The sequence below is a fragment of the Ahaetulla prasina genome, chromosome 1 (genome assembly GCF_028640845.1).
Source record: "Ahaetulla prasina isolate Xishuangbanna chromosome 1, ASM2864084v1, whole genome shotgun sequence".
Classification (NCBI taxonomy): Eukaryota; Metazoa; Chordata; class Lepidosauria; order Squamata; family Colubridae; genus Ahaetulla; species Ahaetulla prasina.
Window position 1 is genome coordinate 30,468,370 of NC_080539.1, and position 14,343 is coordinate 30,482,712.

General features: G+C 41.5%; 2 protein-coding genes across 3 annotated transcripts in view; both read right to left on the bottom strand.

The window, feature by feature from the left end:
• The window catches only part of ASXL2 (ASXL transcriptional regulator 2), a 130,471-nt gene that overhangs the window by 113,135 nt on the left and 2,993 nt on the right, over nt 1-14,343 (bottom strand). The window lies entirely within an intron of this gene.
• The window catches only part of KIF3C (kinesin family member 3C), a 46,726-nt gene that overhangs the window by 10,240 nt on the left and 22,143 nt on the right, over nt 1-14,343 (bottom strand). For both annotated transcript variants that reach the window (XM_058164706.1, XM_058164705.1), the window contains exons 2-4: nt 5,468-5,569; nt 5,083-5,205; nt 1,841-1,959 (exon numbers count right to left, since the gene is read on the bottom strand). In XM_058164706.1, the coding sequence (XP_058020689.1) occupies nt 1,841-1,959; nt 5,083-5,205; nt 5,468-5,569 (344 nt within the window). The remainder of the gene's footprint in view (nt 1-1,840; nt 1,960-5,082; nt 5,206-5,467; nt 5,570-14,343) is intronic.

Here is a 14,343-nt window from a genome sequence, read left to right on the forward strand (position 1 = left end):
CCCTGAGCCACCGTGTCCCCTAGAAGAATGGTACTGTAGCTTTTTTCACATTTATACTATTGGGAATTTGAGTTTGGGAATTTGAGTTTAGGAACTTGGAAATTTGGGAACTATTCGTCCAGCCCTTGATTATTTCTCAATGGCAATCTGCTCTTTGATAGTCTCAGAAGTATATTCTAAAGCTGCATCATCTCATCTCCACCTAAGGAAATATTACCATGAATAGAGGTGCCAGGAAGGATAGGAAAGAGAGAATCCTGGGGCAAAATCCACTGTTGAAGAGAATTTTGCGGAGGATGGTGTGTCTTATGTTAACTAGGAGGAAAGGAAGGCATTAGGTGGAGATAATGGGAATCATCACCTCACCAAACTGAGGCGCATTGGAGTCAATGAAGCTGAACTATTATGATCTCCCTCTCCTCAGGGATGCAGTTATTTTTATATTCTGCACGGCATCAGCAACCTTGTTTGGTGCCATGCCAATTTGTAGAGTGACACAATAAGAGGCAGTGAGAAATGATGGGAATGAACAATAGAGATAGTGAATGAAAGCAGGGGTTTCTGTAGATAGATTATAGGGGTTGGGGCTATGCTGCCAGGAAAAAAAAGTTACTCTCAAGATATTCTTGTGGCAAATGTTTCTTTTGAGACATCTTCACATAGTGGTTGAGTTGTCACACTAGGTCAGAAAAGAGCTAAAGAGAAACTTGCCCTATAACTGTACTCGTCATTTGAAGTAACCATTGCTTGCCATTCCTTGAATGGAAGCTTGCCATTCAAGCTGCCAACAGAAGACTTCAACAGCTGGTTTTAGCAAATCGAAAATGTCACTAAGCCTTGAGTTCTAGATAAAATAACAATCGAGTGGGACTGGATGGTTCGCGTTGTACATTTTCGCATTAACCTTTCCTTTGATATAGAATATCATAAAAACACAGGCAGTAACAGGTAGCTTTACTGTGCCAAAGAGAAAAAAGAATCACAAAAACATCAGCATAACTGGTTTCTTGAAATGGGAAAAGCAAGCTGGCAGAGAGGAACGATAAAATAAAAAGTCTCTAAAGAAATTATCTTTTCCTTCAGAAACCACCCCACAGTTAAGAATGTTAATTGTAGAATGGGTCTTGTGGTGAGGACGTGTCCCTACAAGAATTCCTCCAAGTCCACCCACCCACCCCTCCTTTTTAGAGAGATGTCATCTAACGGAGATGTTTTTTTTTTTTAAATCCCTGTGTTTGTGGTATACCAAAATCAATTAGGATATATATAGAGAAAAAATAAGCAGCATCATATGAAGCTAATTCTTTTATTCTTAATTTAAATATTTGTTCTCAGCACTGAAATTGATTTGTTCATTGCTATTTATTTTTTTTTTTTTGGTTAATCAACTCAAAAAAAAAGAAAGAACAGGATTATTTGCCACTTTGGGGACATTGCCATCAATGTCCCCAAAGTATCTAAAAGATGGTCCAAGGACCGGGGTGGGGGACTATGGCCTTTTTATGACTTGTGGACTCCAGCTGAAGTCCACAAGTCATAAAGGGTCCATAGTTCCCCACCTCTGTCCTAGGGCATTCACTTTGTAGGGCTCAGGTGACACAGGAAAACCAATAGGATTTCACTTCTTTTTTAAAAAGCTGTTGGTGATTCTGGCCTGATTTCTCTACTTGAGCAACTTGTCACTTTGGCATATCCGGTTTGTCTCTCCTTTCATAAGTCCCTTTCTACCTACCAGCCCTGGCAATGAGACAGATGGGCAAGATGGTCAATCATTCCTTGGGATTCTCATAGACTGGGCTGCCTCGGCCTCTACCTCAACACATTCTACCAAGGTACCTACTTGAGTTTCAGTTCTCGTGTCTGCTCATTCTGTGCCTCCTCCAGGTCTTGCCGCACTCGGATGTATTCATCGTGTTGGTCCTGGATCTCTGCCTTCACAGCTTGAAGCTTGGCATAAAGCTGCCGGATCAAAAAAAAAATGCTGTTTATTTATCAGAATAGCTTTGATACCACACCTCACCTTTCCAGCTGGCATGAACTACAGCTCATGGACCATATTTCCTAGCCTGAAAAATATGCTTTGCTTTGAGGTCTGCCAGGCAGCCAAGACTTAATATCACTAAAATTCAAGTGCAGCCAAATTTTAAAGTCGTCTTCTTCTTCTTCTTCTTCTTTTTTTTTTTGCTTTGAGGGATAGAGGTTTTAAGGAGTAAAATGATTTGGGGGTTCTAAATAAGATAAATAGGTGAGATATTTTGGGTGATGCTTTAATAAGATTTCAAATATTTTGGCCTCAATCATTCCAGGAAAAAATATGGAAGATGTAAATGATTTGTTAGAAATAACTATATGCAAACACCACCCAAAGTCAAAATGTTAGAACGGGCAGCTATAGAAATCAAATAAATAAAAAAGAAAGAAAGAAAGAAAGAAAGAAAGAAAGAAAGAAAGAAAGAAAGAAAGAAAGAAAATTTGCTTGTAGAAATCAATCAGAGAAGAGAGAGAGAGAGAAAGGGAGAGAGAGATAAATAAATTTTATGTGTTTTCCATGGTCTAAAAATTGTCTACCCCTTAAACGGGCAATTCAAGAGTCAAACTACAAACTATTTAGTTCCAATAATATGATAACCTTATCTGCGCACACATTTTCTAGGTTCACAGACATTGGGTTCTCCCTCACAGCCAAGCCAAAAGCTTTGTACCTGCTCTTGAGCTGACAGAAAACAATATTGGCATAACATTTTCCAGCCTCCCCCTGGAGTTCCCTATTCTGTAATAGGCACAATGCTGGCAAATGTTCCTCTCTTTATTTAAGTGGTGCAGGACATATTAAAAGCAGGAGTTGGTGGGGTCCTCTGGCTTTGTTTTCCTCTCTCCCACCCAACAGCACTAATTGGTAACAAAACCAATTGCTATTCTAGAATAGCACTCAGCTTGTGTCCAAAAGAAGCCCAAAAATCAATTGACACCAGCTGATAGACTTTCTTCCAGCATAGTCATTTCGCTTTTTGATTATACACTAACTCAGTGCCTGCTATCAACATTTGTAAGAGACACACCGTTCAATTGACTTAGCGCATCACGTTGTTTGTCTCAAAATGTCTTACTGAGAATACACTCTGACTGGAAAAGAGCCCAAGCTTTAGCTTGCTTCTGTGTGGTGAGAATGTCCAAAATGCATTCAAATAGACTCATATTATCTTCTTACTGGTTTAATAACAAAGAGCTTTTAGAAAGGGGTTCTTCTTAAAAGAGCATGCTTTATTTATATAAATATATTTTATTAATTATTCATGTTAAAGGATCAGATATATTTAGCCAGAGCATCTTGTTTAGCACAATTTCACATTCGCAATATGAGAGGTTGGAGAGCTGCTGCAAGCATACAAAATAATAGATTAGATCAGAGGTGTCAAACTCAAGGACCGCGGATTCGGTCCACAGGGTGCTTAAATCTGGCACACAGGGCTGCTCTGGAAACAGCAGTGGTCCAGCCCATGGGCCACATGTGGCTCTCCCGAGCTCTGTTTTTACTGGCAGAGCACTTGGGCCACCACAGATGCCCCAGACACGAGTGACATCAAGCTGGCCACGCCCACCCTGGCCATGCCCCCAGCCCCCTGAAGTCAAACACAACCCTGATGTGGCCCTCAATGAAATCGAGTTTGACATCCCTGGATTAGACTAAAATCAGTTTGGATATTTTATAGTTTAACAGGTTGCAGAAACCCAGTCATTTACTTTGCATGTCGTGTGACTCATGCTACCACATTAAAACATGTTATGAAAACACAACAACTGTGTTTTGTTATTTTGGATTTGGGGTTAAGCATATTGTAGGAACCCAGCAACAAGAGGCCAAGGTAGTTACCACAGACCATACTCGCTGGGATGGCTGGTTACCAAAAGTCAACAATATCTTGAAAGTCACACCCATATAGTAGAGATTACTTTAAACAAATGGTCTGACCTAAGATAAAAAAATGTTCTTTTTTCTTAAGGTCATATATAGGAAGCCTCCCTCTTGCTTGACTAATTTATTAATTAGATCTTAGCGCTTGTTCTGTTGGAGACAGCTAAAATTGGACAAAGTCCAGTGGAGAACCTGTGGGATAAAGGAGAATACTACTGCTCAGACCTACACAATGGCCAAAATGTAGCTGTTTCTTCTTTGAAAGAGCCCAATGGGTACAAGAAATGTAGTTCCATTTTCAATATCTTAATGATTATTAGTAAGAAATACCATTCCTCATCTGAAAAAAAAGGAGTAATAAACCCATTGTGTGGGAAAACACAGCAAAAGTTGCATACAGAGTGTAAGTGAAATATTAAGTTTTGCACTTACCTATTATCTATGTATCTATTTATGGAAGTAGTCATTGAAATTTTGTCCTACTGGGAATTCAGCAAGAAAAAAACCTGCTATGACTACACATGCAGAAACTGTCTCAGTTCTAACAGCTTCCATTATACACTGTAGAATAATCTGTATTTTGGGATGGGAGAGGAGACATCATCTAATTTGGAGTGTATGTTTTATTTTCTCCCATCCATGTGAACAGTTGCTATTTGTTCTTGTGGAAAAATGCAGAGCATTCATTTCAGTGACAATGCTATGTGATGCCTACTCAATCACCCCATCCCATGATACCAATAACAGTCTTCCCAAAGGGAGGATACAGTGGTCTCTGAATATAGAGTACACTGACTCATAATAGCCTCTCTGACAGTCAGTCTGCATACTCTTTTCTATATACTATACATTTTAGGTGTCATAAAGACAATATTTAGCTGATAAATGATAAAAAGGAGAGAATTCTCTTCAGCCTTAATTGCAACATGAAGCTGAACCCTTGTTCTTCTCAAGGTTCCTGACTAACTTCTGCCAACTGAACAAGGTCCTGCTGTAATCTATTGTAGGAGACACCTTGTTCCTGATTTGGCTCCTGGGAAAGAATAATCTTAAAACATGTATTAGCCTGTTTCTAAAGAGAGCTATCAATCTATTCTAATGGACATTCTGTAGGATTTCCCTGACACTATTGAATCTTCCTGTGTCCTAGATTTCTGGAGGATTCTTACCTTTTTGAGCTTCTTGGTTTTGATTTCTACTTCCTGCTGTAAAGAAGTGAATGTCTCCCGGAGCTCCATGGTTTCCTCATCCCTCAAAAGCACTTCCTGTTGCATTTCCCGCTCACGCCGCTTCTGTGTTATAGAATCAGGCCAAACGTTCCTCAATGTCAGAATACAGTCCTGCTACCTCCCGCCAGAATATTATCAGACACAGCAATCCCTGGCTCCATAGACAAGCATTCCAGTCCAGCCTCCATGACCTGCTTGGAAGGTTGCTTGTATTTTGAAAGAGGCCAAGGGTCATATCCATTTCATATTGGTTTGAGAAAGAGTGGGACACCCAGAAGGAAAATTGAGGGGTGTGCGGCTCATCCAAATCCCAGCTGGTCCTTACCTGCTCTGCAATTTCCTGTCTCTTCAGCTCAAGCATCTTTTGCTGCTCATTTGTGTGGTCCATGATATTCCTTCCGCCAATCAGCAATTTGCTTTCCATTGCCTGAAGACAAGAAGGAAAAATTATATTTAGATTATGGCAAAGGATTCCATGCTTTAACCATACAGTGCTTACATGTACAGTTGAGCAGCCGTAACATGTCTGAACAATTGTTCTATTTGAGAATGTTTATTCCCTCTCATATGATTTAATTCATTTGAAAGGATTAAATATGTAATCAATGCTACAACCAATATTTAATAGACACACTATAAAGGTCAGAGTGTTACTGCAAATAATTGTAGTTTAATTCTTGGATCACAAAGGCTTACATTATATTCTATCCTCCTTCAACCTTCTGGTTAGCACAATAATAGCGCAATCCTTCCTGCTTCAATCCTTCCTGCCAAATCTTGAGGTAGTAATTGGAGAAATGAGGCTGTGTACAGAACTTGGAACAAATCAATTACTGTACTTAAATAATTCAGAAAGCCATATTTTTCGGGTGGCACACAAATAGCCAATTAACAGAGGCTGGGTTCTCATGATTTGCTTAACCAAATCATTCAATAATCTAACAGCTGCATTTGCACACTAAGATGACTTTATTTTTTTATTTTTTTAAATTGTAGTTTAGCAGAACGTGTATAAGCAGCATTGTTAGTTTGCAGTTCAGTGTATTTATAAAATCAGAACATTGAATGAATTCATAAAGAGGTTGGGCATTTTTTTTTTCCAAATCAGGCTTTAACTATGTGGTTCGATGTTTGTGCAAAACCAGAAGCTGGATTAATTCAGTAACCAGATGAAGCAGTTAACTTGGCATTTGGTAGCAGACGTTTCAAGCACCTGAGCCAAAAAAGTGTAGAAGAAAAAGCTCCTGGTTCAACTTGGCCACACTCTAGGGGAAGGATACTGCAGAATCCCCATTCCCACCCCACTGTGGGGCCAGCCAGAGGTGGTATTTGCCAGTTCTCCAAACTGCTCAAAATTTCCACTACTGGTTCTCCAGAACCTGTCAGAACCTGCTGGATTTCACCCCTGATATGGTCCCAATCCTGCCTGATTTTGAGGCAGTTATTAAAAAATTGAAATGATGGAAGTTAAATTCTACGTATTTCCTCTTTCCCAATGTGACTATCACCGCATAGGAATCTAAATGTCTGGGATAAGAGGACTGGAAATGGACTTACCATGAGCAAAAGTGACATTAGCTGTCTTAGAGCAAGGCTGTCAAACTCGCAGCCCGCAGGCCAAATGCACCACATGCTGGCCATGCTCATGCCCGTTTTAGCAAAGGGGGGAAAAGTCCTGATATGTCATGTGACAACATCATGACGACACGAGTTTGACACCCCTGTCTTAGAGACAAGAGATTTTGGATGACATCACAGATCGGAAGCCAGATGGATTTTTGTGGCTGTTTCTTGTGGCTGTGGTATAATATACTAACCAGCTTTAGTGAAATGGAAGCCAGCTGCTTAAAAATATACATAATGGGGTCGATCTGCAAATTCACTTTTTAGAACATTCTTCTGCCTTTTTGATGCCATCCTAATGATTAAAACTGGTTGAATTTTCCCCATTTTAAAACTATGTGGATACATTCAATTTCTCTCAAAACTGTTGACATTGGATAAATAACCCTGAAATAGTCTCATAAAGCCAGCCATGGATCACTATGGTTAAACTATCTGGGTCTAGGATAAAGGCTTCTCAAATCCCAGTTAAAATACAAATTCAAAATTACTCATCTTCCTCTCTATAAGAAACGGAAGTGATCGTATGTAAAAATCTGTTGGGATGGGAAATTCAAAAATGCCTTGAACTTTGCCTTGATAATGGAAAGGAAATAACCAAAAAAAAAAAAAATAGCAGTACTTAACCCTTGATATAATGACTCCTGACTAGAAGGCTTATAAAAAGAAATTTAGAAAAGGTAAACCCAGCTTATGTTTCCCATATAAATAGGTAGCATTAATAACATCACAAGCTATTTAAGGAGATTCTGAATTTGCATCTTTCTGATATACAGGTAGTCTTCATGTAACAATGGTAATTGGGACCAGTGTTTCCACTGCTAAGTCATGTGACTGCAACATTTAGCAATGGAAATTTGGAGTAGTTCGAGAACCGCAAATATCACCTTTGGCTGGCCCCGGAGTGGGGCGGAATGGAGATTTTGCAATATTCTTCCCCAGGAGTGGGGTGGGAATAGAGATTTTCAGTATCCTTCCCTGCCATGCCCACCAAGCCACACCACGCCCACCACGCCCACCACGCCCACCACGCCCGCCCACAGAAATGGTAGTAAAAAATTTAATTCCACCACTGATATACAGGTAGTCTTCATGTAACAATGGTAATTGGGAGCAGTGTTTCCACTGCTAAGTCATGTGACTGCAACATTTAGCAATGGAAATTTGGAGTAGTTCGAGAACCGCAAATATCACCTTTGGCTGGCCCCGGAGTGGGGCGGAATGGAGATTTTGCAATATTCTTCCCCAGGAGTGGGGTGGGAATAGAGATTTTCAGTATCCTTCCTGCCAAATCTTGAGGTAGTAATTGGAGAAATGAGGCTGTGTACAGAACTTGGAACAAATCAATTACTGTACTTAAATAATTCAGAAAGCCATATTTTTCGGGTGGCACACAAATAGCCAATTAACAGAGGCTGGGTTCTCATGATTTGCTTAACCAAATCATTCAATAATCTAACAGCTGCATTTGCACACTAAGATGACTTTATTTTTTTATTTTTTTAAATTGTAGTTTAGCAGAACGTGTATAAGCAGCATTGTTAGTTTGCAGTTCAGTGTATTTATAAAATCAGAACATTGAATGAATTCATAAAGAGGTTGGGCATTTTTTTTTTCCAAATCAGGCTTTAACTATGTGGTTCGATGTTTGTGCAAAACCAGAAGCTGGATTAATTCAGTAACCAGATGAAGCAGTTAACTTGGCATTTGGTAGCAGACGTTTCAAGCACCTGAGCCAAAAAAGTGTAGAAGAAAAAGCTCCTGGTTCAACTTGGCCACACTCCAGGGGAAGGATACTGCAGAATCCCCATTCCCACCCCACTGTGGGGCCAGCCAGAGGTGGTATTTGCCAGTTCTCCAAACTGCTCAAAATTTCCACTACTGGTTCTCCAGAACCTGTCAGAACCTGCTGGATTTCACCCCTGATATGGTCCCAATCCTGCCTGATTTTGAGGCAGTTATTAAAAAATTGAAATGATGGAAGTTAAATTCACGATTTCCTCTTTCCCAATGTGACTATCACCGCATAGGAATCTAAATGTCTGGGATAAGAGGACTGAAATGGACTTACCATGAGCAAAAGTGACATTAGCTGTCTTAGAGACAAGAGATTTTGGATGACATCACAGATCGGAAGCCAGATGGATTTTTGTGGCTGTTTCTTGTGGCTGTGGTATAATATACTAACCAGCTTTAGTGAAATGGAAGCCAGCTGCTTAAAAATATACATAATGGGGTCGATCTGCAAATTCACTTTTTAGAACATTCTTCTGCCTTTTTGATGCCATCCTAATGATTAAAACTGGTTGAATTTTCCCCATTTTAAAACTATGTGGATACATTCAATTTCTCTCAAAACTGTTGACATTGGATAAATAACCCTGAAATAGTCTCATAAAGCCAGCCATGGATCACTATGGTTAAACGATCTGGGTCTAGGATAAAGGCTTCTCAAATCCCAGTTAAAATACAAATTCAAAATTACTCATCTTCCTCTCTATATGAAACGGAAGTGATCGTATGTAAAAATCTGTTGGGATGGGAAATTCAAAATTACTCATCTTCCTCTCTATAAGAAACGGAAGTGATCGTATGTAAAAATCTGTTGGGATGGGAAATTCAAAAATGCCTTGAACTTTGCCTTGATAATGGAAAGGAAATAACCAAAAAAAAAAAAAATAGCAGTACTTAACCCTTGATATAATGACTCCTGACTAGAAGGCTTATAAAAAGAAATTTAGAAAAGGTAAACCCAGCTTATGTTTCCCATATAAATAGGTAGCATTAATAACATCACAAGCTATTTAAGGAGATTCTGAATTTGCATCTTTCTGAAATACTGAAGCTTCCTGTCAATCGGGATAGAATGGAGGGGATTTTTCTGAAGGTACTTTCAACTGGCATCCATTAAGAATTTGTGGCTTTTCTGACTCCAAGACCTAGAAAGTAAGAATTTCACGGCCTACTTTTTCAATATCAATTTCAATTAATCCTGTTCTGCTCACCTAATTTTAGTGCTTTGAAAAAAAGCTAAGATGGAGCATTCTCCCACTTACTCTGTGGGAATGCTCAAACTGTCTGTGATAGCCAGATACTTAAGGTGTCCTAAGCAAGCTCTCTGCTCCCCTTTGTTCCCAAGCTGCGGTGCTGACACTTCCCAGATGGTGCTGGGTTATAGCCAGGACTATTTCCTTCCACCCAGCTGCTAGCCAACACATGGCAGCTGCAGTCACTACTTGCAAGCCCTCCTTCCTGTACGCCTCGCACTGAGCAGTTCTTTCCCACAAAAACACTGGAATCTTTTACTTGAAAGGAAGGCAAGTAACAATTTAACTGGGGATTTGAGTTTTGCAGACTGAAAAGTTCATATCTCCCTGCTTCTTCTATCATAAAAACTGGCCCTATTTTGCATCAAAGAATTGCAGCTACCAAAGCATTTGCTATTCTACAAATTTTTATTTATTTATTTATTTATTTATTTTATTTAATTTTTATACCGCCCTTCTCCCGAAGGACTCATCATGTAGTCCTTACATCATGTAGGTATACATTTATATATACAGCAGGGGTACTATTCAGCAGATTCTGACAGGTTCTGGAGAATTGGTAATGGAAATTTGGAGTAGTTCGGAGAACCGGCAAATATCACCTTTGGCTGGCCCCGGAGTGGGGCGGGAATGGAGATTTTGCAATATTCTTCCCCCAGGAGTGGGGTGGGAATAGAGATTTTTCAGTATCCTTCCCCTGCCATGCCCACCAAGCCACACCACGCCCACCACGCCCCGCCCACAGAAATGGTAGTAAAAAAAATTTAATTCCACCACTGATATACAGGTAGTCTTCATGTAACAATGGTAATTGGGACCAGTGTTTCCACTGCTAAGTCATGTGACTGCAACATTTAGCAATGGAAATTTCAGTACTTCTCGTTATCATTAAGTGAATCTCCTTGGGTTTTTAAGTAAGGATATCATGGGTCACCATTTGTGACCGCCTGCCAGCTTCCCCATTGACTTTGCTTGTAGAAAGCCAGCAAAGAAGATTGCAAATGGTGATCACATGACCATGGGATTCTGTGACATTATTTATTTATTTATTTATTTATTTATTTATTTATTTATTTATTATTTAAATTTATATACCGCCCTATCTCCCAAAGGACTCAGGGCGGTTCACAGGCATATAAAACATCAATATACAAAATTAAAATAATCTTTAAAAAACTTATTCCAATGCCCTATTTATTAAAAATAAAAATATAAATATTAAAATCAATTTAAAACCCCTGTAAATTTAAAATCTAAGCCAGTCCTGCACAGATGAATAAATGTGTCTTGAGCTCGCGACGGAAGGTTCGAAGGTCCGGAAGTTGACGGAGTCCTGGGGGGAGCTCGTTCCAGAGGGCGGGAGCCCCCACAGAGAAGGCCCTTCCCCTGGGCGTCGCCAGACAACACTGCCTAGCTGACGGCACCCTGAGAAGTCCCTCTCTGTGAGAGCGCACGGGTCGGTGAGAGGTATCTGGTCGCAGTAGGCGGTCCCGTAGATAACCCGGCCCTATGCCATGGAGCGCTTTAAAGGTGGTCACCAAAACCTTGAAGCGCACCCGGAAGGCCACAGGTAGCCAGTGCAGCCTGCGCAGGATGGGTGTTATCACGGGAGCCACGAGGGCTCCATCTATCACCCGCGCAGCCGCATTCTGGACTAACTGTAGCCTCCGGATGCCCTTCAAGGAAGCCCCATGTAGAGGCGTTGCAGTAATCCAGGCGAGGCGTCACGAGAGCGTGAGTGACCGTGCATAGGGCCTCCCGGTCCAGAAAGGGGCGCAACTGGCGCACCAGGCGAACCTGGTAGAACGCTCTCCTGGAGACGGCCGTCAAATGATCTTCTAGAGACAGCCGTTCATCCAGGAGGGCGCCTAAGTTGCGCACCCTCTCCATCGGGGCCAGTGACTCGCCACCGATGGTCAGCCGCGGATTTAGCTGACTGTACCGGGATGCCGGCATCCACAGCCACTCTGTCTTGGAGGGATTGAGCTTGAGCCTGTTTCTCCCCATCCAGACCCGTACGGCCTCCAGACACCGGGACAGCACTTGATAACCGTTGGGGTGGTCCGGTGTAGAAAAGTACAGCTGGGTGTCATCCGCATACAGCTGGTACTTCACACCGAAACCACTGATGATCTCACCCAGTGGTTTCATGTAGATGTTAAACAGAAGGGGCGAGAGAATCGACCCCTGCGGCACCCCACAAGTGAGGCGCCTCGGGGCCGACCTCTGCCCCCCTGTCAACACCGACTGCAACCGGTCAGAGAGATAGGAGGAGAACCACCGATAAACGGTGCCTCCCACTCCCAATCCCTCCAACCGGCGCAGCAGGATACCATGGTCGATGGTATCGAAAGCCGCTGAGAGGTCTAATAGGACCAGGGCAGAGGAACAACCCCTATCCCTGGCCCTCCAGAGATCATCCACCAACGCGACCAAAGCCGTCTCCGTGCTGTAACCGGGTCGGAAACCGGACTGGAACGGGTCTAGATAGACTGGAACGGGATATAATTGCATGCTGGCTGATGAACACTCAAATTATGTTTACATAACTGTGGGAACACTGTGATGGCTGCAACTTTAAGGGCTGGTTGTGAGCGACCTTCAGTGCTGTTATAACTTTGAATGGTCACTGAACAAATGGTCGTTTAACTCAGGACACAGCCATAAACTTTATACAAGGTTCTAGTTTGGCCAACACTGGATTTTAGGCTGAAGTGATGAGGAGAGCTTGTCAATTTTTGATAATTTTGCAGGCAGTCCTATATAGCAGGGGTCTCCAACCTTGGCAACTTTAAGCCTCGCGGACTTCAACTCCCAGAATTCCCCAGCCAGCAAAGCAAAGCTGGCTGGGGAATTCTGGAAGTTGAAGTCCTCCACTAGGGCAGATGAGAGATAAATGGAAAACCATCTGATGGAAACTATAAAGACAACAGGACTTGCTTGTTTTCATATTTTCCCCATTTACAAGGAGAGAAACATTACCGATTCATAAATTAAGCTTCAGGTTTCTAGTCAGGCATATTCATAGAGAAGGATTTCCCTGGCAGAAATAGAACAATGTGGGACACATGACTCTCGTGTTTGTATTGTATGCAGAATAGGATTCATCAGAGTCTCTGATTCAGTTCTTGCTTAACCCAACTGCAAAGGTAGACAAATACTTTCTCGCCTTACGACCACAATTGAGCCCAACATTTCTGTTGCTGAGCGAGACAGTTGTTAAGTGAATTTCACCTCATTTTACAACGTTTTTGCCACAGTTGTTAAGTGAATCGCTGCGGTTAAGTTAGTAATACAGTTGTTAAGTGAATGTGGTTTCCACATTGACTTTGCTTGTCAGAAGGCTGCAAAAGGTGATTGCAAGATCCTGGGACACTGCAACCATCATAAATACATGCCAATTGCCAAGCATCTGATCACGTGACCATGGGGATGCTGCAATGGTGGTGTGAAAAACAATCATGTCACTTTTTTTGGTGCCTTTGTAACTCTGATCCTTGCCTTTCAGTGCTGCTGTAACTTCGATCACCAAACAAATGATCTGAGGACTGTAGTAGTCTCTTGGAACAACGTACAGCAGTGTTCAACCCAGGACCACAACCGAGACCAAAATTTTGATTGTTAAGTGATGTGGTTGTTACGTGAGTTGTCATCTGACCAGACCTGATTTTATGACCATTTTACAGAGGTTGTTAAGTAAATCATGTGATTGTTAAGTGAATCTCATGTTCATTAAGTGAATCCAGCTTCCCCAATTGACTTTGTTTGTCAGAAGTAGACTGGTAAAAGTCACAAATTGTGATCATATGATTGCAAGATGCTGCAGCTGTCATAAATGCAAGACAGTTGCCAAATGCCCAAATTATAATCACATGACCAGGGTGTGAATGCGTACATGTGCAATAGTCCTAACTTCAAGGATGGGGTATAACTCTCTTTTTCCTAGACAACTTTGAACCATGATAAGTTGCATGATTTCAGACCAGTTACATTCCTCAAGCAATCTATATAGGGTGCCATGGAATACAGGCCCAAGACCTCTCTGCTTCATGGACAAATCCCACTAGGATGCCTGAAGAAATACCCTTTAATTTCTCTGGCACTGGTACACAAGGAGCAAATTAGATTGCCTGCCTCCTCTCAAACTATCAATTAGATTTTCCTGTTCAAGTACCAAACGTTTTGATTATCCTAAACAATTTGGTTTTCTGAAATCCCAGGATTTCATAAGCGGACAACCTGTAGCCTGGTCTAGAAAATATTCAGAACCTAGACTGAAATCTTGCTATGTACTGCAGGGAGCTGAATTCAAGCCAAGAGATTTGAAGGAGGAGAGGCAGGAAGCAGAGCCAGGGAGGAGGGTCTGACCTTCCTCAGAAGCTATCATCAGTGCTTAATGGAGAAGCTGAGTAAAAAGGAGAGGTATTGTTGCACTCTCCACTCTAACTCCTGTATGCTTAGATTCAGAGAATCATAGAGGTGGAAGGTATCTTAAGAGATCACAAAGTCCAATCCCTTGCTCAGTGCAAGT